At 41.0% G+C, this 22,280-nt stretch overlaps 2 protein-coding genes across 6 annotated transcripts; one reads left to right on the top strand and one right to left on the bottom strand.

The window, feature by feature from the left end:
* Positions 1-288: 288 nt before the first annotated feature.
* On the bottom strand, positions 289-13,547 carry LOC119144201 (tRNA selenocysteine 1-associated protein 1-like). 5 transcript variants are annotated; one of them, XM_037379200.1, is made up of 9 exons: positions 10,916-10,996; positions 9,853-9,929; positions 9,626-9,756; positions 8,900-9,031; positions 7,888-8,007; positions 5,621-5,816; positions 4,957-5,002; positions 4,003-4,171; positions 289-1,060 (listed from the first exon to the last, which is right to left on the bottom strand). In XM_037379200.1, the coding sequence occupies exons 2-8, from the start codon at positions 9,880-9,882 to the stop codon at positions 4,035-4,037; spliced, it is 792 nt and encodes a 263-aa protein (XP_037235097.1). In that variant the 5' UTR covers positions 9,883-9,929; positions 10,916-10,996; the 3' UTR covers positions 289-1,060; positions 4,003-4,034. The 5 variants fall into 5 exon arrangements, with proteins under 5 accessions (XP_037235097.1, XP_037235101.1, XP_037235099.1 ...); XM_037379202.1 differs by lacking the exon at positions 9,853-9,929 and adding exons at positions 12,408-12,593; positions 13,475-13,547 and having other exon boundaries at positions 739-4,171; XM_037379204.1 differs by lacking the exon at positions 7,888-8,007.
* PAK1IP1 (PAK1 interacting protein 1) lies at positions 11,006-21,247 on the top strand. Its single transcript, XM_037380030.1, is given in 13 exon segments — positions 11,006-11,018; positions 13,455-13,535; positions 13,538-13,567; positions 13,570-13,820; positions 14,539-14,701; positions 15,687-15,807; positions 15,902-15,976; positions 16,613-16,665; positions 17,151-17,296; positions 17,389-17,486; positions 18,260-18,359; positions 19,950-20,076; positions 20,695-21,247. Coding segments are annotated over 13 exon segments (1,455 nt in total). The 3' UTR covers positions 20,892-21,247.
* Positions 21,248-22,280: the final 1,033 nt, after the last annotated feature.

Here is a 22,280-nt window from a genome sequence, read left to right as displayed (position 1 = left end):
GCTCCTCCTCAATTTCTTAGTCCTGCTGTCATGGTTATCTAAAGGAGAGAACAGTTTCCAAAACACGAGCAGTGTGGAATTACCTTCCAGGTATTTCTCCTCATGAAGTCCACTTTCAAAACTCCAGTCTCTTCCTCTCCTACCCTACCACTGCAAATCCGATTTTAACTGCAGTAGGGATGACTTGCAGTGACATAATCCCTTCCAGGGCATGAAACACATGGGTTTAGAAGTCACCTGGCAAGAACCACCTCATCTTGCGTAAACTGCTGGCGTGTTACATCTGCGGACCAATTTTAGGATGAGGTTCTGTTTCTACAATTATGCTTGTCAAAAAAATCTTAACCAATAGAATGGTCAAAATAAAAGAAAGAGAGTATTTTAGCCTGAATTTGTAACTCTTTTTGTCCAGGAAGCAATTATCATGCTAAATTCCAGCTCAGGGGAAGAGGAAGGAAGGGCATCGTGATGCATTTCCATTATGGGAAGAGCATTACGGGTATTTACAAAGGGATGTAAACCATGCCCTTTGCCAGTAAGACATTCATCAGTTATAACGCAGACTTCTCAAATGGGACCTGCGTAGGGAACTGACTAAAATCACTCCTGCACTGGAGACATTAAGAGCTGCGCAACTTTAAAACAAGATTCCCTCTTTCTGATGCATACCAAGTATATTAAGGCAACCTTAAACACGATTGTCTCTTCCACGTACGTGTCAAAGGCAGCTACACTATATTTGCTCTGTAAATTCAAGTGCTGCTTTATTTACTTATTTTACTTCCATTTTACTTATTTAGAACAATTTCCATATGGTGACATGCCTTTAATGACACTCATGACTCAGAAATACTTGTTGATGTAGTCAAACAACGTCTATTGACATGAGTCACTGAAGTTAAATAAATGTTATTAAAAATGAGACAAAACCAAAGGCAAATATATATATATCCAGCAGAATGATAGGGATCATCACCATTTGATCAATCTTCCCTGTGAGTTATATCTGCAAGTTACTTTGAGGTAGCGCTAGAAAGAAGCTGTTGGTCCAAGAGCACCCCTGCAAAAAGAAACATTCATGGCTTAAGTACCATTTAACTTTTTTGTACCCTTTTAAGTACTCTTTTACCCTTTTTGGCCTGTTTCTTTCTCCCTGTTCACTGACTGCAGGATTAGTAGCCCCTCAAACCATCCTTTCTGTAGAAAACAAAAACACTACTCTTCCTGAAGAAAATAGCAGTTTTGAGTAAAGGCACAATCTATTGCAGCCAGGTGCAATAAAGAGTTCATAAAACCAATACTAGATATTCTCGGAAAAAAAACCCTTCATCAAGTTTAAAAAACAAAAAAACAAACCCAACCACATTTCAGTTGGGTAAAACACAAAACACAACTGGAAAAAGTGAAATAGCATGGTGTTGAGAAAGATGCTTCGAAGACTTTTTTTAAATGCTCCCACTGCAATCACATCTTTGTAGATCTGATGGCAAGCACCTGTATGATGAGTTCAGGTCTCTGCATAACATAGTTAACGCAGTTTTGGAACAGGTGTAAATTTACTCAGTAAGAAGTCTCAGCAATGCATTCTGACAGTTCTGATGCACTCATTTTTTCCTGTATTAGAGGTTCACAGGTAACACACCAATCCAGGAAGAAATTTTGCATTCAGTAGCCTTTACAGTAAAGAACGTGCACTGTGCACACCATCTTGATCCCATGTATGTACTCCTAACTGGAAAGCGGAATAGGCTAGTAAGGCTCAGGAGACAGAAGAAGAGGTCAGAAAGCTATTTTAGAACGGTATCACTTGGGCTGCAAACCAACAGACTCTCTTCCTCACCTCATTTCTCTTCTATGTTGACTGGAAGAAAATACACCCCCAACATTTCTCAGGTCTGGAGAACTACTGGCCCAAACAACTTCCTTCACTGCATTACATAACCACTATTTTCACTATCTGGGTACTTTACAGACCAGAACAGAAGGTGCATGCATGGCTGAAAACAGTGGCTAATGCAGTGTAGAGACCTATCAACAGGTAAAATCTACATGAACGAGGTGGCTACAGACTGGGACTTTTTTCAAGTGAGGTTTATGTGCTGTGCTGATACAGTGCCAAACTAAGTGAAATCACATAGCTACATGGGCCATCCAAATTCAAGGGGTCTGCATTCACTACCCTGAGTTTCCTCCCTACTGCAGTCCCCTGAAACACAAACACCCCCCTTCCCTCCCAGATCCTCCGCTTTCATTTTCCATCACACCCTCATTAATCATGTCCCTACCCTCATGCTCTAAAGACTCACTAGTTCACACAAGGGAAACACTCACCCAAGAAATCCAAGTTCCCAGCCACCTTGCAACTAGCTTTCCCCAAAGCAGGGGAACAGTTGCTTAGAACTGTGATGCTACTCCCCTGCCTAAATGGAATTTTTTTTTTTTTTTGCTGTCTCTTCCTACATGTACATCTGCATAAAATCCAGGAAGAATCAACTTGCTATAGTACTCCAAAAGCTTTTCCCTGTTTTAGAGCATTTGTTTTTCATGGGTGGGACTCTGAAAATACTACTAGCTGATATTAAACTGTGAAGAGAAAGAGCGTGCGATTCTGGTCAGCAGTTAGAAATGACCTGCCAGCAGAGTCATCACTCTGCAATACAGTATTCATTTTAGATTTAAGAATAGCATATAGATTATGACCACCACTTTAACGTATTTAAGTCATACGAAAGCAAGAGCACTTTATTCCTATCTGCCATCATAGCAATTATGGTTTAGGTTGCCCCCACAACACACATGGCAGTACCAAAGTGTCTCTGCTAGCTTTAGTAGCTTCCACAGCTATTAGCTATGATAATTTCTGCTACCTTCTTTCTTTGAAAAGCATTCTTCTGTTTCCAGTCCACCTTGTACATTTGGTAGTAAGTATTTTTGCATGCACATGGGCCTAAGTAGCCCCTACAACTTGAAAACAGTTTATACCCTTCCAGATGAGGATAGTTTAGAGGAAGCCACTCAGAATTTACTAGCCTAAAGCAGAACCTTCCTTGCTGCCATCTCCCCTCATCTCCTTTGACCTGAATACTAAAAAAACAAACAAACCCTGTCATCCTACTAAAATTTTGTAACCTTGTCACTATAGAACACCTGAGGATGACAACTGAACAGATTAGAAATGTTTAGAATAGGGTGCAACTTAGTTGAATGGCTGTTACTAGGATAGTTTGGGGTTGTTTTTATTCACAGCAAGTTATTTTTCCTCCTTTAAACCAGAAAGTTTTCTCTAAGGATTTTTAGGTTTAAGAACATGTATTATGTTACACCAGTTTCTTTGCTGTCAAGTGTTGAGAAGGCTATTGGTAAGAAGGGCAGAATAAAACTGTCAGTAGGGATCATCCTTAGTCTTCGGAATGTTTGCAGCTATGGCAGCCAGAAGTCTGCCCTTCTGTATGTTTAAAATAGTGTAAGATAAAGCAATTCTAACTGACCTAGCAGATCAACAGTAGTACAGTTAGCACCAGTAGACTGCCGGTGAAAGAGTGGGCCAAGTATTCCCACAGAAAGCCCCAGGAGCGTCTCCCAAATACACACATAACCTAAGCAAGCACATTAGAGCTTGCGAAAGACTGCCACGGTAACTTGAGAATACACAAGAGCTAGGGTTTTTTGCCAGTGTCCTGATGCCCATACCAAAGACAGGTGAAATACCCCTACTGTCTCCAGCTAAATTCCACAAGCCAGAAGAGAAAGTGTTTCACATAAGTAAATCCCTTGCTGGCAGGTTTGCAGAAACAAAATTTTATTTACACAGGCAAGTCTATCTTTAGACCCCATTGAACTCTTTACATTTCTAGAATATTTACATGATTTCAAGATGCTCTGAGTGATGAACAAAAAAAAAGATTACAGAAACTGTCAAAAGCATAGCAAAAAAACCCAACCTATCATTGTGCTTTAAAACTTATGATCTAGAGTAATGTAGAAGAAATGTAATTTTAGCACCTTGGTCATAACGGTCATGCTATATAAGACACTTAAATAGCAGGGGGGATGTCAGAAGTGACCGTATCCAGAGGTTGCCAGTGACAATTCATGAGGGAATCATAGAGTTCTTCACTTGTCTCCATAAATTGCCTGTTCATTTCATCAACATCCAAGTAAAGCTGTGGATCTGAAAATAAAAGCCTGGTAAGCACAAGTGTCAGACCTGGGAAGGCATGCATACAAAAATCTGAAGTAAACGCCTAATGAAGTGTGTTTTAGCTAATATTACATCATTTCAGACATTTACTAGTAAATGTAGTATGATGTTTATTCACCTAGAAATTTAACAAACCTGATACGTCTAACTTTTTGGAATTTGTGTATTAGAATGCTAGGACTGTATTGGCATTTCAAGATAAAGAGCAGACTTAATTAACTACAAAACTCTCCCAAAATCCATTTAATTCATTTCTACTACAATATGAGTTCGGCACGATAAAGCTTCTGAACACAGGATGTCTATATGTACGAAACTGTCCACAAACCTTCCAGGCCAGACAATTTTTTGTACCAAATCTTTAAGTTCAAGTTGAATCCTCCTTTTAGGACCCATAAGCTTTTACCTCAGGGCTTGGAAAACAAAGCTTCTGCCTATTAATGAGTTTAACATAGAATATGCTTAGCAGAATCTACACAAAGATATGACAAATTCTGTATTAGACCATTCTGGAACAAGAATGAAGGCAAAGTTAAGAAACCTACTATGAAGCGTTGTTAACTATGTCCCATTCAACTTGACAGGGTACACACCATCAGCTTTAAAATCCTACCTCATCTCAGCTATAACCTGTACAGAATCCTGCTACATCACCTGAATTGCCCAGACATTCTTCATCCAACAGTCATTGGCTTGTATTGTTAAAGGGCACTAGTACAGCTAAATTCAAGTTGCAGTGACAGAATCATCATTACCTTCAGTTATAAGGTCATCACTGATTTCAGTCATAGCTGAAGTTTCCTTGAAACAAAAAATAAGAAAATCTTTTAAGTGTAATCAGAATTTATTTGGGAAAGTACTGCTAATCCAAAACATTCTCCCCCTCCCTCCCACAACTACAAAAATAAGCTGGGGGGGGTCATGGTGTATGTGTTGGCAGGGTTGAGGGGTTTTTGGTTTGGGTTTGTGTTTGGGGTTTTGGTTATTTGGGTTGGTGTTTTTTTTAGGGGGGTGGGTTTCTTGTGGGTTTGGTGTTTGTTGTTTTTTTAAAAAAAACAAAAACAATAGCATAGGTCAGGTTGGAATGAACTTCTAAGAGTTGTAATTGATAAGACCATCTTACAGTAATTCTTTGATTTGCTTTAAGCGAAGTACATCAGAAAAACAGGAAGAGAGGAAACCTACAGAGTTATGCTGTCAGTTGGCATACAGGAGCAAACAGTGACGTATAAATCTCTAGTTCTATAGACTAACCAAAGCATTTGAAGACACCTCTCAGTGAAGCCTGCTACTCAAACCTCCACACAACGCAAAAAGCACCATTTCAGTTTTAGGACTTCTTTTGCTCTGACTTAATATAATTCATACAACTTATTTGTGATTTTTTTTTTTTTCCAAGGAAGTGTGTAGTATCTTTACCTCAAAAACAGCTGGAGCCATAACAGCATCTCCTAAAGAGCAGTCTCCAACAGCTTGCATGTTATCATAGGGAGTATACGAGCTGTAGTTGTAGTCAGCATAAGGATCATAACCCCACTGCGAGTAGTAGTTCTGATAATCTTGGTAATAATCATTATAGTTGTAGGACTGGTACCGCTGGAATTCTGCTTTCAGTCTGAAACATGAGAAGTTACATACAGTTAAGAGTCTGAGAACAATGAACTGTAAACCCAGTTGTGAAGTTAAACAATTTGCCAGCTTACACATTTCAAAGCTTAAAAGGAAGCTTTTCTGAATAGTTGCCTAAGCGACAGTCTAAGTCACAGTGTTAAGATCTCATTTTTATAGAGAAGCAAATGCTCTCACCTTCACCAGTACCAAAATAATTGTTTTCATGGATTAACTCAATCCATGACACTTGAAGTGTTCTTAGTATCTGTGTAAGCAACCTGCTGATAGAAACTGATTTATGAAGACCAGAGACCTTTATCAAGCACAGCTGCTTTAAAGATGCATCCAGTCTTAATTAGCTCTTCTACCTTCTGTTTGCTTAATACTAAATCTTATTATTTCCAGGAACAAGGGGGTGAAGCCAGATTATCTGTTTCAGAGGACCACCTGACACTGCCTGCCAGTTTGCCATGTCTACCTCCACCTGCTCAATTTTTAGTCCATGAACAAGTTGCCAAAGTAGAGCCGTCAGGTGAAGTCAGTGTCATCACTATCCAGTCTGAAGCCAAAGCAGCAGGAAAATGACAACAGTCATTGGTTCCTAACACCAGAAGGGCCAGCTGATCAGTTTTCACTACTTTCCCTCTCCCGAGTAGATATTCTCAGGGACAACTAATAGCAAGAATCAATACACAAGTGTCACCTGTACTAAAACAAAGGTACAAAACCAGAGGTACACTACATGAAATACATCCAGACAACCCAGCTGCACATTCCAAAGAATCCTCTATGCTTAGACATTTCCTCACTGATTATACATAGGCAAACCTCCTGTGTTTGCAGAGTCCTATTCTCCACACCTCCACTTCATCACAGAGAAGTCAGATCTAGGTTTTCTGTCAAGAACATAAGCTGAAGCTTAGTGACAAACTACTCTGCTAGCTGGATATTTTGATGCTAGGAGACCATAGCACTCAGCCATTCAAAAAGAGATACGGATTACCGATGCATATTTTAGTACCTATGCAACGTTTGCTTCGATACTGTAGAGCTCCACATACATTCTAGTAAATAGGTATTCTATTGTCTTGCTACTGCAGTAAACAAGTGATTACACAGTGTCTCCAAGTCTTCTGCTTCCAACTTCTCTCCTACATACATCTCTGTAGGAAAGAAAAATCTGAAAATACTGCTGACATTCTTCTTGATAGCAGAAGTGAGGAAACATGTTTGTGACCTCTTCTTGTTTTCAAAATAGTCTGATCTGAGCAATTGTGGACAGCAAAGTCTTGGGTAAAGGCATTTCCATTCCAAAGCCAAGAGTCAACATTTGCAGAATTATCCAGGGTAAAGAGAAATAAAAGCTGTTACTTTCACTATTCAACAGAAGCTACAAGCTAACTTCATGAATATACTGGAATGGTTTTATATAAAGTTCTATGTTTGCCTGTATCCTGGATCAAAATTTATCAAATTTGTTATCAATTCTCTAACTGTTAAGAGATTTGAATTGCCTTGAATAACTGACAGAACTGAACTGGCAGAGTAAAAAACCCTCTCAAAACAGTCAATTTTAAATTCCCTGCTGCCCCAATCACCTGGAAAAGCAAACAGTATTCTGTAAACTCTTTCAGCAACATCTCCTTTGGCTTCTTCCCCCCCATAATCTGGATTTTTCCATTTAAGAGTTCCTTTCTCTGCCAGCCTACTGTAGAACTACTAACATGCTACTCTGCCTGAACTAAAGGAGATGTCTAGAAGAAAAGCTCCCAAGCATACAATCAGGCCCAAACCTGGAAAAATTTATGAATACATTCAGTTTTGCTACTTGTAAGAATTAAGGCTGGTTACAAAGTCAAAGAGTTTGGCTAGACTTAAAAGAATTGCATTCCCCCAGCAATCCTGAAAGAGGCTGATAAATCCAGGGAGTCAAAACATAATGCTTCTTTATTTTTGGTTTTTAGACTGCATCGTGCGTACAGCCATTATAGCACGGGCCACAGACTTTACAAAAGCAGGGCTACAAGAATCTGATTATTTAGAATTACTGTATCAATGCGCAACTCATTCGTTACCTTTTAGAAATTCCTATGCTCAGCCGGATTCGTTTTCCCCCCAGACCTGGTGCATTCTGGCAGTCTTGCAGTGCCCTCATCTGATCACCTTGCTCACCAAATCTGACAAAGGCATACCCTCTACAATTTTCAAAAGGGAAAAAATAAATTCTAGTATGCATAACAGTTACAAAGCTAATTAATTCAATTTCTGTCTTTACAAAAAAAAAAAAAAGACAAGATAGCAGCTACTATAGCTTCTATTACCTAAGCAATCTCTCTGGCATATGCACATGCACAGAAGATGTTTCACCAAATTAAAAACTTGGGCCAGAAGCAAAAAGCTTGTTTTTGTTAGCATTAAGATGCAACTTGCTGAGAGCCAGCAAAACAATAGAATTTAATTGCTATCTGTGTAAGTAATCAGATTCCATATTTCTGCATTTACAGCAGTTAATTTATCAATTAGTGTTAACCCACTCCTACCACTATACAGCACTAGCTTTTTTTAAATTTGCTTTCTCTTAAGTTTGAGTTAAGTCTATTACAGACAGCACCATCTGAACAGCAAACTCGCTCATCCCTGCCTGACTCACTGCCTGGCCAGTGTAGCTTCTGCTAGGCTTTATTTACTAGTATTAACAGGTTCAGTTCCCCCAACCCCTTAAGACTTGCCAGGCCTCACGCTTTTCTCCCACATGTAAAAAGGGCATTGTTTTGTCTTCAGTACTGCAGACAGCTAAGCGGACACACTGCTGTATGGAAGCACAGCAGCACAAACTTCAGCACACACTCTCCCTTCTCCCACCACCTGATTTCATTCATGCAGATAGCTAAATTGAAACGTATCATGTTAACTACTTAAACTAACCAAGAAACACAAGGATCTATGCTGTTAAAAAAAATAACTCTAGAGATTACTCTCTCTCTTCCTGCCTCTGAAGAAAATGCAGGAACAGGTTGGACACAAGTTCTTCTATATTACTCTAGAAATAAACATACTAACAGCATTACAAATTTTCACAGGCATTACCTGGAATATCCCAGAAGGTCTGTTGCTATTTTGCAGTCAATACATGAGGGGTACCTCTTTAGGAAATAGTCATAAAGCTGGAAATCATCCACTTCTGGAGTAAGCTCCCCAACAAATATCGAATAATCCGGTCTTTAAAAAGATAAGGAGAAGAACTGTCAAGTTTTGAGACTAAGGTACCTGATTGCTGGATTAAGGTACCTAACATATAAGCAGGTAGTTATCACTGGACAAGTTAAGGAGACAAAAATCTGAGAAAGATTATTAATTACAAAACTCTTCTGATATTACACAGAACTGCAATGCAATCACATCAGCATGGAGTTCTCAATTTCTCTGGGTCCGTTCTCTGCTTTTGCAAAAAAAGCATTTCAAAAGCCCATTTTATAAAAAACTTCTAGAAGCTGGCTTTAAGGGTATTAATTGTCTAAGGGGTTGGGGTGGGGAGGGAGAAGGCACAAAAATAACAAGAAAAGCTATTAACTCAATTTACAGCCACAATTCAAGAGAGGTATGACTATTGCTCCATCATTTCTCAGTGATTATAGAGAGATGAACTACAAAAAAAACCTTCAATATTCTGTTGGCAATACATTTCCATAAGCAATACTTGGTGTATAGGTACCAGATGTGCCATTTCAGAGTTTTAAGATTAAGTAATGGCATTCAATGAGCACTACCAACTTCAATAGGGGCTCAGAGTTTCTCCTTTCAAAAAGTCTTTACCTGGCTGAACTACTACTAGGGACAAACTCTATTCTTCCTGGTTTTATTTTGTTCTTTTTCTTCCGTTTCTTCTGCGGCGTCCTCCACCAGCTGTAGGCCTGGAGACATTCTCTTTTTTTCGCCATTAAGTCCTGTTGGGAGAAAAAAAATCACCTTTATAGTATTTAGCCTTATTTACATTCCTCCCTCCCACTCCCCATCACCACAGGTGATTTCCCCATATTCACCTTGCCCTTGAAAGAAGCCTGGGGTCCCATTTCTCCCTCCGCCTCCCATGAGGGAAAGCAGCCTCTGGGGAAAACGCCTGGCAAAAATAACAGAGCCAAAGGATTGTATGAACAGCCATATTCCCCTGACTTGTCAAGCTGGCTAAAGGATTGACAGCTTCCTCTTGGAATTAGGGAAAAACCAGGTAGCCCTTCGATGTTGGCCAATCCTAAATGTTCATTAGCTTCAGGACTGGACTTTGTTCCACTTGCGCTCCAGGACTCAAAAAAACCCTGCAGCAGCACAGTCTGAGCGATGAAGAGGCAGGGAAATCATCACTCTTGCCTAGAAGGGATCTCAGCTGTCCCTATCTCCCCTCACCTAGGAATTCTTCTTCTCCTATGTGAGATGCCTCTCCTCACTACCCAGCTGTGAGTCACTCTCCCAGGCCAGGAACAACAGGAGGCCAATTAATGGAAGGTAAGGAGAAAGCAGACCAGGAACAGGCACTAGCTTGGCTGAGGGAAAACTCAAACCCAGATGCAAGGCCAGGAAGAGGCAAAAAAGTGCCTCTTGGGAAAAAAAAAATAAGAAAAACCAAAACCCCAAAACCCACAGTTTAAAAAGAAAGTGGGGCGACTACACAAAAGAGGAGGGAAACAGCCGTATTAACACAGGTTGCCTCCCTCTCTTAAGATTCTGAAGAACAAGGACTTCCAAAAATAAGAATGGTGTTTTGCAGCATTTTTTACTTACGCAGGCTTTAATGTTCTTCCTCTAGAACACCTCTACATGTATCTTATATAGAGGGTGTTATGCGCAAGGTCCTTCAGAAGAACTCATGCTCAAATAATCCGAACTGCAAAACTTAAGTTATGCCCCCAACCTGCTTCAGTTGATGCGATTATGTGTCCAGAGGACAGCCACCAAACTCCACAGTACCGGAAGAATTGGTAGGACTAAAAGAACACCCAACTCAGAGCAACCTAGCTATTTCAGCTTTACATTTACTAGGAATTCTGAGTATGGTTCTGGAATCCATTTAGGCACTGCAAGCCTGAATTCCTGACCAAATGATCTTACCTGGCTTGCCATTGTTCAAACTGTCCTCTGCCTTTCTCGAAGAACACTGCTGCACAGGTTCAGTCTATTGCGCTCTTTCAGCTGAAAAAGATGTGGAGGAACAGTAAGATAAAGAATCTTAACCTGGAGATTACTTACTTTCAAAGATTTTTACCCTGCCTTACATTTTGAATGTTCACAATTCCAAACCTAGAAATTTAAGTTTGGACATGTCACTGCTAAAGCAGTGGAGATAAAAAAAAAGATACATGGCCAACAGGATTATGATTACAAGTCTTGTTCACTTTCTTAAATTGTCATAGTCCACCAAGTCTTCCCATTGTCCAAAGCACTAGAAAATTAGAGGGAGCTTCTAAGTCACCTATATTTTACCTTTATTTCTAAAATACCTACATGTAATATAGTAATTCAGAAGATCCATACTCTAAAAGAGTTACAAACAAGGCAAAAATAGATGTTTCAAAATGCTTTGAACAACCGCTGAGTTTTGCCCCCTTTCAGCCACATTAGAAGTTGATTGACTTGTACCACAAATTATATAGCTGAAAACGAGCAGTGGTACTTCCTATGTGCTGAAGAACAAAATAAGAGAGGGACAAGGGCACAGTACAGGTAAACATGACCTTTCTCTGCACTTTTTCTCAATGTCTTCTCTCTTTTGCCTCTTCCATATACATGTTTCATTCGCTACCAGTCAGCAACAACAAATCACCCCTGACAGCTATCACTAAACCAGTATATACACCTTTCTGAAGGGGTATTTTTGATTTTTATATCCTTTTTTTTAAAGCTTTTTCTCCCTAGTCATCTGGTTAGTATAAATCAGTGCAGAAAACAGTGACGTTTACAAAGTATTTTGAACCTACTTCCATACACAGCTGTTCATTCACCAGCATTTTTTTTTACATCCAGTGTGGCTCCTTCTATGCAGATACTTCACTGCTGAAGTTTTAATTCCCATCTCCATGCAAGAATTTATGTGGTGTTTAACATACTGGCTGGTCAAACCCACATTCACGTATTACAAACACTCTGTATTTATTGTATTGTCTTAAAGGCTTCCCACACACAGGGGAACAGTTCAGAGCATTACTTCTGGAAATGGATTAAGCTAACCTGACACAGGACAGCCATGTAACATAATTAGAGCACGTATGCAGGGCATTATTCAGAGTAACTAGGCACTTCATCCCCATGCCCATTCTGAAGCCAAAAAAATAGTCAAGTACAAACAAGCCCTTACATACAGGCATATACTAGTAAGGTTAGTGTGTGCCCTCTCAGTAAACCTAACTGTGCTCATTATAAAGAGTTATCAACAGCAACTGCTTCGTTAAAGGTCATTATTAATAAAAATATCCACACAGTTATGTTCCACCAATTCAAGCATTACTTTCTAATAAATGGAACCATGAACTCCTCCATGCTTGAAACACTGAAATACTAATGTTTGCATTCACAGCTGCATAACACTTTTTTTTTTTTAACTTACCACTCTTGATTCGTGTGGATTTAATGGAAGATCGCACACGCTATAAAGCTGTTTTATTGCAAAAGACTATCAGAAGGCAAGTGATGCAACTGTTCCTCGGTCACAGTTATCACGGACTTTTATGCAAAACTGCGTTTTTGTACTTGTTCCTGGTCTGATCTTGGTTGTCGCCTCTTGATCTTTTCACTAGAAAGCAAAAATTTTAAACAGCAGTTAAACCAGCATGTATTAACTTTTTTTTTTACACGTTTGCCTTAACTGTAGTCACAGCTAGCTTCCATTTAAGCAGTGGGGCAGCTTCAACCTCCAGCATTCAAACACTTGCTTAATTGGACTATATATCTATTTTACCAGCCCATTGATTCCACGTTCTTATTATTATATTTGCACCGGCAAAAAGGCGGATGAAGCTATTTACGCATAAAATCGCCTGTGCGAGCGCTGCTCAGCCGAGCAGAAGGCAAGCCGCCCCCCTCCGACTTGGTTTTGCTCCCAGGGAGCTGGGGCAGGGCAGCGAGGAGGGTGACCCCGGCCGAGGCGGGCCAGGCCAGGCCAGGCCCGGGCCGGGCCGCACCGGGCCGTGACGCATTTTTAAAAGCCACTCGGCACGACGGGAAGGGCCACGGCGCCCGGCAAGAAGAGCGCCCCGCCCGGCCGCGGCCCTCCGCAGCGGCCCCGCTGGCGCCAAGGCCGCGCTTCCCGTTTATCGCGCTAGGCGATCAAACTAAAAAAAAAAAATTAAGGAATAAGGCAAGCCCACGGGGCCCTGAGAAGGCCGCGGCGCCCCGCCAGCAGCGCCCAGGGCGGGAGGCGGGCCAGCGGGCGCTTCGGCCCCACAGCCGCCGGGCCTCCCCTCCCCGCCCCGCAGGCCCGCGGCCCAGCCGCCCGTGAGGCGGCGGCTCTGAGGCCCCGGGGGAAGGGAAGGAGGAAGGGGGCCGCCCCCCCGTGCCGTTGCGCAGCGGATCAGTTCGCGCCCCCATCCCCACTGCCTCACCCCCCACAACCCACCCCGGCCTCGGTCACCGCGACCCCCCTCCCGGCCCCCAGGCCCCGCTCCCGGCACTAACGCCTCTCCTCCTCCGCCGCCTCGCCAGCAGCAGCAGCGCGCGCCCCGCTTCCGCCCCGCGAGGACCCTCCGCGCGGGCTGCCCCGCGCAGCGCCTGCCCCGCGCCGCCCGCTCCCCGCCGCCCCCCGCCCGGGCCCGCGGGCCGCCCCCAGGGCAGCGCTGCCGGCCGCCAGCCGCGGGCCCGGCACGGCGCGGCGCACTTGGCGGCGGGCGCAGGCAGCGCGGCGGGCGGGCGGCGGCTGAGGGCGGCAGGGCCCCGCGGTGGCGCCGCGCGTGGCGGGCGGATGGAGCTGGTGGCGGGCTGCTACGAGCAGGTCCTCTTCGGCTTCGCCGCGCGGCCCGCTGAGGTAACGGGGCGGGAGGGCCGGCAGCTGCGCTCCCCCGCCGCGGGCGGGCGGTGCGGGCGGGCAACGCGAGCGCGACCGCGCTACTCACCGATTGCGTCTCTCCGCGGCCGCGGGGCCGCGCACCGGGGTGGGCTTTTAAAGAGCGGCGGGGGCGGGGCAGCCTCCCGCAGCCGCAGGCTCGGCCCCTCAGCGCTGGCGCGGGGGGTGGCAGCGGCCCGGGGACACCCCGCTGCCCGGGGGGGCGGGAAGGGGCGCGGGGCCCGCGGGGCGCGGGGGGGAAGGGTCGTTCCCTTCAGCCTGGCAGCGCGGAGCCGGGAATAAATGGCGGCGCCAGGGCTGGATGCCACATGGGGGGGCCGGGTGGCAGGCGTGTCCCTCAGCCTGCAGCGGGGGGAGGAGGGAGCAGCCGCCTTCCTCGGCCGTGAGATTTACCCCTCTGCCAATACTTTTCCACGTACGGTTTCAACTAAGCCCAACGGCGATTACAAGAAGTGGTTTGCACAATTAAATCGGTCGAACTAATCTCCGAAGAGCACATTAACTCAGTAAGATCCCATTATACTTCCAGCTAGGCATAATTCCTTCACGTTTTACACATAGACTTTTCCAGGTTTTGCTTTTTTTAAAAAAAAATAAAAATACAGGATGATGAAGTTGAAGCTTACAATAGAAAAACTTTACTTCAGAGAAACCTGCTTATCTTGTATTTCATCTACAGTCGTGGACGGTTGTCCCTGATTTTACACATCATGCCCACTCTGCCTCATTGTCAGCAGTAGCAGTGAATAACAGATATGTGGTCACTGGGAGCAGAGATGAGACGATCCAAATCTATGACATGAAAAAGAAGATAGAACATGGGGCACTGCTGCAGCACAATGGTAAGGAAGCTTTTTGTAAAAAGCATTAATGATAGAAATCTAAAGCTGAAAAGCTGGCCCTTGCCAGAAGAAAATTGAAAATTGTTTTGTTAAGTCTTTAATGGTGATGGTGTTGCAGCCATGATGTTCTGAGGATACAAGCAAGGTAAGCTTTTGTGCATAAAAATCCAAAAAGTATTTCGGATATTATCACACAGGTATAGCTGCTCCTTCCAGTTATTTATAGTTTTAACTGTTTGAGAAGTTATGGCCCACGGTTGGCTCATGAGCCATTTTTCTTCTACCAGGACAGTTTTATCTAGACCATGCCTGCTCCCAACAGCCATCTTTCCCAGTGTCCTTGTCCTGTCACAGATGTACCTGAGCTACACAAAAGAGAGTTTGTGTGTGAGAGCAGGCTGCTGCTGCCAAAAGAGTTAACCTGGTACGTTTTCCACTTTATGTGCCCCCTGAATCACGGCTGTGTAATACATCAGTTAATGACCATCCAAGTAAACGTGGTTGAGTCATTTGTAGCTCGATCCCAGTTGTCTTTTCCTCCTGATAACCAAGAAGTAGCTGGAGCTAGACTGAACATGCACCTGCATTCAACTCATACAATAAATCTGGTGCTTATGGGAAGCCAGCATGTGCAGTAAATACAGCTGTGTGTCAAGAGCAGAGTTTTGATGTGGGAGCATTCCTGATGGAAACTCTGTGTCACCTGCGCCACAGTGGATGAGTAGTGCAGTTGCAGAGAATGGACCAGATGGAGTTCTGATGTGTATGGCTATAGAGGTGCTGATAGAACACATCAGTGATTTAATATAACAAGAAAGTTGGGAGGGTTGTGAAGAAACATGGGAAATAATTCCGGTTTTCCCAAGGGTAGGGTAGTAGATAGTATGTTTTAATGCTAGAAGCTTCTCTGTTAATTCATGCGTTCTCTGTGTGGTAACTGTTGGGTATGTACAACGCTGTTAGTAGCTCTGGTGTGTATTTCTAGGCACAATAACTTGTTTGGAGTTCTATGGTACTACGCATCTGCTGAGTGGGGCTGAAGACGGACTAATTTGTATCTGGAACACAAAGAGATGGGAATGCCTGAAATCCATTAAGGCACATAAGTGAGTTTTTTAATCTGCATATTCATGTACATTTTCATGTTGATTTTCCTTGTAAATAATATATGTGGCTAATACATTGTTTTGTTTTTATCAGGGGGCACGTGACATCTCTTTCTATTCATCCTTCTGGGAAATTAGCTTTGTCAGTAGGAACAGATAAAACATTAAGGTGAGTCAAAACTGATGAAGGAAGGCTGAGAATCGTAATTCAGTAACTCTTAGTAAATTGTTACAAGCAACAATTCCGTGTTGGGACTAGACGGTGCAACACTGATAAAACATGTTTGGACATTAAATGCTTCAAAGATCCATTGGTTTGTCTATTTAAGTTCTGGGTACCAGCAGTGTTTTAAAGGCTGTTCCTAGCTTCTTGTTGTGCTCTGACTCTTTATAGTCACTTGTAGATGTGTAAATACATTTGCATTTTGGAACACAATTTCCTTAAACTTCTGAAAGCTGTTAGGTTTTGGTTAGTGTGAGAAAAGTAATTTTTCACTTCTGTACACATGTTGCTGTATATACATGTTTTAAGTATATAAAATGGTATTTTAACAGTATGAATTGGTATTGGACTTCTTTTGAGCTTTGCGTTGCAAGCACTGGTTTATAAAACAAACATCACAAATTCAACCTTATGGTGTGCAAGCAATATATAAAGTCATCATTTTCTCTTGCATTAAGGCGGCAGTAAAATGCATAAACATTCTTAAAAGCTTCCTTTGGATGCCTCATGTCAGCAGATAGGACTTCAGTTTCACTGTGCTGTTTTTAACCAGAATGCACGTTATCTGTTGTTGTCTTTCAGAACTTGGAATCTTGTAGAAGGACGATCAGCCTTTATCAAAAACCTGAAGCAAAGTGAGTGTATTGGTCTAAATCCACTAAAAAAAAGTGGAATTAGATAGTTTGGGGTTTTGTGTAAAGAAAAGTAGACTGAATTAATCAACAAGTCAGTGAAATGAAAAGTGCATTCGCAATGTCTTTACACATGCAGGAAAGCATATGTAAGTTTATGTCCTTAATAATAATCATTTACCAAAAGGAAAACATAGTGAGCATAGTGAGCTCAAAGTCAATCTTTTTTCCTTGGAATTTGATGTCAGGACATTTAAATAAATGTGTTTTGTTTTTCTTTATACACTTCTGATAACCAGAAATAAACATGTAAGAGCATAGTTTTACTTGTTTATTCTAGGTTATTTGATTTTTTCTTGAATTGTTGTCAGCTTTAGGTATGAAACAGTGTCTATCAGCTGTGAAAGGTTCTTACTTTTAGATTCTCATGCAGTATAGAGTGCAAAAAATCTGTGTACATGTGCATACAAATCTATCAATGTGTACAGATGCCCACATAATTAAATGGGCCCCTGACGGAGAGAGGTATGTGACCGTGAAAACAAATAAAGTGGATATCTACAAACTTGACACAGCTTCAATCACTGGCACTATCACAACAGAGAAGAGAATTTCTTCACTTAGATTTGTTACAGTAAGTACAAAAAAAGAAAGTTACTCAGAAATTAACTGGTTTGAAACACATGAAATTAATCACACTTGCATTTCTTTTTTTCCCATTCCAAGGATTCTATCCTTGCCATAGCTGGAGATGATGAAATTATAAGGCTGTACAGCTGTGACTCTCAGAAGTGCCTATGTGAATTTAAAGCTCATGAAAACAGGTATTCTATGTTTGTTTACTATTAAAATATTTATGGCAATGCTGAGTACTCAGTAAAGTTCAATAACTTGTAATGTTCAGCATATTTTACTGTTGTTTTTGTTTTAGTGCAGACAGTGAATATGTTTATGTGCTAAATTCCAAATTTGGGACAGACTTGTTTGTTTTTAGTGTGAGCACAAGTACTGTGCTGTCCAAGCATGTTACAAAACCAAAAGGGTATAAAATTAGAAATGTTACAGTTCTAAATTTATGAGTGTGTGTGCACGCACACACAGAAGTACACACTTCTCTGTGTGTGGTCTATGCATTTCTGAAACTGGGTACCAGCATTTTCCTGCAAGACCATCTAAAGAATGTTTAACCAGTCTTTACAGATTCTGACTCTTTAGAACACTTAAATACAACAAACCAGTTGTACTCAGTCCCGACAACAGGAAAGTAGTCACATCTCTGTTGTTGTCTGATATCAACTATTGATCCAAATGCTGCTTTTAATTAATCAAAACACAAAAGTATAATGTCATTGATGTGGTTAGTAATGTGTATTTAAAAGTATTATAGGGTTCTGAACTGAATCCTAACAAGCCTAACAAAGGCAAATGTTCCCACTGTAAATGACAGCACTCAAAACAGATTACTGTTCCAAGTTCCTGCCTGTCATTTGTGGGTTTTCTTTTCAAACTGTTGCCCGTTCATCTTTAATTTCTGTTAGTTTACTGTTCTGAAATGAGCTGCTGTACTATAAAGTAACAAAGTGAATTTTCTTCACAGAGTAAAAGATATCTATAGTTTTGAAAGAGAAGGACAACATATTATTGTTACTGCATCCAGTGACGGTTATATTAAAATGTGGAATCTGAATCTTAATAAGGTTGGTCTATTAAACTGCTTGTTAAATTTATGGAAAAATGTCAGACAACCAAAATTGCAGACGGTTCTGTCATAAAAATTAATTTTAAATCACTGAGTACATTTTACTTGAAATCTGGATGGCTTGATCTTCCTCCATGTTATGTTCAGTACAGATGTGTATATCTATGCAAGTATTTTTATGCATTTCTCTATTTTAGTATCTTTGTAATTTTTTTAAACAAACTATAAAAACTAATGATATGGTGAAGATCTCATTTCCTCTTTACATAAAGTCATGCTTCCCTGCAGACCTACCTGGCCAAACTTCATGACTATCTAATCAGTTATATATGTTCTAAGAACTGCTGTAAATTTTTGTGATGTTGATGACTGTGCTACTCTTTTTAAAAACACAAACTCTGTGGTTTGGGGTGGGTGGTGGTTGTTCATGTAGGGGGTAAAAGGTTGTCCTTTTGAAAAATTCAAACACATTAATGTACTGAGTACTTTCCTGTATTTTCAAACAGTTCTGAGTAGCACAGTTAACAAGGAATCGTGTCTTATCTTTAAAGTTTCTCTTGCTTATTGTTTGTTCTGGGTTTTTGGTTTTTTTAAATCAGAATTAGATTTTTTAAAAATTTAATGGCTAGAAAGAAAGGATCTACTATATTTCACTGTAAGTATCTTGAATAGTTCAAATAAATACAAACATTTAGACACTTTATAGATGTTATCTGAATTTGCCCATTTTTATTTCACCCTCTCTGAATATTTTTATACTTCTAAGTGCAGTATTGAAAATCCCTCTTTTCCCTTCACCTCCAATTTCTGTTCCCCTTGTGCATAATTGACATAGTGATCAGAGAACTTTTTGCCAGTTGCTGTAACATTGTCTTTATTTTGACCAAATGTGTGATTTTCTTCCTGTGCAGGCAAACTTTTGTGAAATTTTGTGTATCTCTGGGGGCTGCTCTGTTCAGCTCTGGGAGGCAGAATATCTTAATACAAGCAGTTTTTGATGGGTTGATGGTGTTACGGTGCATGTGTGTTTGTGATGCTTTATCCCCCGGTATCTGTAATAGGGTATTTGCTTAAGTATTCCCAGAACTGACTGGGAAGCAGTTAAGAAATTGGAAACACACTCTGAAGAGATCACTTTTAATCAGCAGCCTTGTCTTTGTGAGGGAGAAAAGGAAACTGATGCAATAACTTAATTCAAATTATTTTTGCTGTACTAAAAAATACCTATTACTCTGGAGAAACTTCTGAAACCATTGACGGGTTTTTTTGGTGGGTGCTATGACTCATCTAGTTTTTCCTCGTGTTAAACTTACTGCCACGTGCCTGAAACTCACTAATCTTGCTTGTCAAGATACATTCTTAAAGCCATTGGGAGCTTTTAGTAAAACCACAACTGAGGAGTGGTGTCAGGACAGGACTGTAACAACGTGACCATTAACTGGTATGCAGCCTCTAGTTCTAAACTTTGTAAGGCACCAGAAAGGAAGTGGAAGGTGGGCAGTAAGATACTTTCTCACTTCAAATACTTCAGTAAATTTAAACAGAAATAAAATAATGTTTAGTTAATATTTTTCTATATTATTTTCAGATTGAAGGTGTGCCATCTTTACTGTGTGAAGTCAATACCAAAGCTAGGCTGACATGTCTTGCAGTATGGCTTGACCGGGCTCCAGAAATGAAAGAAAATTCTGATGAAGCTGTAACATCATCTCAAGGTAACAGAACTCTGTTTATCGTTGGCTGTTAATGTGACTGTGAAATGGAATATACTAAGTGGGAAGGTTTTTATATGCACTGGAAAAAGTTTTGGTATCTTGAAGAACCGGGCATGTGATGCCGGCAAGTGATAGGGATATCCTTACCAACCTGATAGTGTCTCAACCCTGCATGTATGTTGGAGGTCATGAACCTCTTTTCACTTCTATTATATGAAACTTTTGTTTCTCTTTCCTGGAGTAACATACTGAGGAAGCCACTGTGAAGCTTTTGAGACACGTAAGAAAAGAATAAACAGTCAGATAGAACTGCATGTCTTGTTTTCCTATAAACAATCAGGTCTGAAGCCAGGCAGACTGTAGCTGTGGGAACTTAGGCAGTCTGGCTCAGGTTGGTTGTTTTTTTCTCTTGTTTTCCTGTATTGTAATCTATTTACATTACTTGATCTTTAGATATTTTTGTATCACAGGCTAAACTAGCATAAATGGCACATTCCACTGTAAATAAAAAACAACTTACAACCCCTTATTTAAAATGAAATACAAGTCTCTGTGCCATTTTAGACAACAAAGACTGGAAATAAATATCAGTGTGAATAATTTCTTCCTCTTTTTCAGCAAATGAAGATGAAAAATTATCAATAGTTAGGAAAACCAAAGTTTTTTGGACTGACAAAAGTGATAAAACAGCAAAAAGAAAGAGAAAAATTACTCCAGAGAAGCAAAAATTGGAAGCTCCATTGATTATTCCAGAGAAAAAAAAATTGGAAACTCCACTGCAAAAGAAGAAAAAGAAACAGAATATTTCAGCATGAAGGCAGCTACTTTCTCTCCTGAATAAAAAGTAAATGCTGGTGTTGCTGTAGTTTTTACAAGAATGTAAACCTCTGACAGGACATACACCTCTGAACTGATCTGTTTAAAAGTAATGAATGTTTTTACCCTGATAAATTGACTGATGACTGTGGGAAGTAGCAAAAGAGATGGCAACTTTTCCTAAGTGAATAAGGCAAAAATAATAATATGTAATGTTTATATTTTTCTATTAACAATAGCATATACTTTTAAACTGGCTCTGGAAAAGCCAGTCAAAATTATAAAATTAGCTGCATGTCTCCAGTTACATTTTTGTCTCACTTGAATGCATATTAAAAACACGTACACCTTTTAATTTTAGTGTTGGAAAAGTTACTGTTCATTTGACTTAAAATATGATCTGCCTTTGTCATGCTGTTGGAAGAAGGGTTCGCCAGAGTCAAGAAGACGTCTGCTCAATATGAGTTATGCATCTTGCTCAACTTTATTAGTTTCTAACACTATATAGAACCGACACACATGCATATTCGTAAAGCAGAAATATAATTGGTTAGTAGTCTCTAAACACGCGCGGTTCTCACACCCCTAATTATCATGACTAAAATAAGCATTCTATCCATGTAGCTAATTGTGTTGCTGTGCTTCAGCCTTGTAGTTAGTATCTCCCTATTTTCCCATACCGGTCCCTATCTTTCTTGGCCCTGCACCTGCTTTCCCAGCAGCTGTAGCCTGTTACAGCCACGGCCTGTTGGCACAACATAGTTACTCGGTCTCAGGATTCAAGAATAGCTCAAGGCTACCTTTCTCGTTATCTTCAGCACAGCAACTTCAGTACAATTCTGATTACAGGCCTATTCTAATACCAGGCCTGGATTGTGCAGATCTTCAGAGATTCTAAAACCATGCTTCTGCAGCCATTCTTCTGCAGTTCCCCCTTTTTTCTTTTGCACAAGCCAGGCCTGATTGGTTATGTTAAAAACTACTCTCTTTAAACAAGAAAAAACATATATTCTTAGCGTTTAATGCAGTCATTGCTCCTGGCATAAAGACGGAAGCTAAGACGTTTGTTGTTACAGACTGCAGATCGACTTGGTCATTACATGTTTCATCAAAGGTGTGCAGTGCCCTCCGTGATCTATGAAATTGTGGAGTCATTTTCAATAAGTCTTTCACACGTGGAGCAAACAGAGTTAAAGGCCCTAAATAACATGGTCCACCGACAGGATTCAAAGGAATCCCTGGCCATGCTCTATCTCCACGTATCAAAAAGACTCCCGGTGGCAACTGATAGCCCCCTGATACATTTACATGTAAGCCTCCAGCTTTCAGTTCACCCCAATTAGGTGAACCGGTTAAATTTTGAAACCTTGTATCAAACTCCCATTCAC

This window comes from Falco rusticolus, chromosome 3, assembly GCF_015220075.1.
Source record: "Falco rusticolus isolate bFalRus1 chromosome 3, bFalRus1.pri, whole genome shotgun sequence".
Taxonomy (NCBI): domain Eukaryota; kingdom Metazoa; phylum Chordata; class Aves; order Falconiformes; family Falconidae; genus Falco; species Falco rusticolus.
The sequence above is the reverse complement of the archived record's forward strand: the minus strand, read 5'-3'. Positions and strand labels throughout refer to the sequence as shown.

Bases quoted from the DNA above. Each gene is read 5' to 3' on its own strand.
- LOC119144201 (XM_037379200.1), bottom strand. From the start codon at position 9,882: ATGGGACCCCAGGCTTCTTTCAAGGGCAAG. The intron at 5,003-5,620 runs GTAAAGATACTA...TTTTGTTTCAAG, and splicing joins TGGCTCCAGCTGTTTTTGAG to GAAACTTCAGCTATGACTGA. The intron at 4,172-4,956 runs GTAATGATGATT...TTTTATTTTCAG, and splicing joins TGATGACCTTATAACTGAAG to ATCCACAGCTTTACTTGGAT.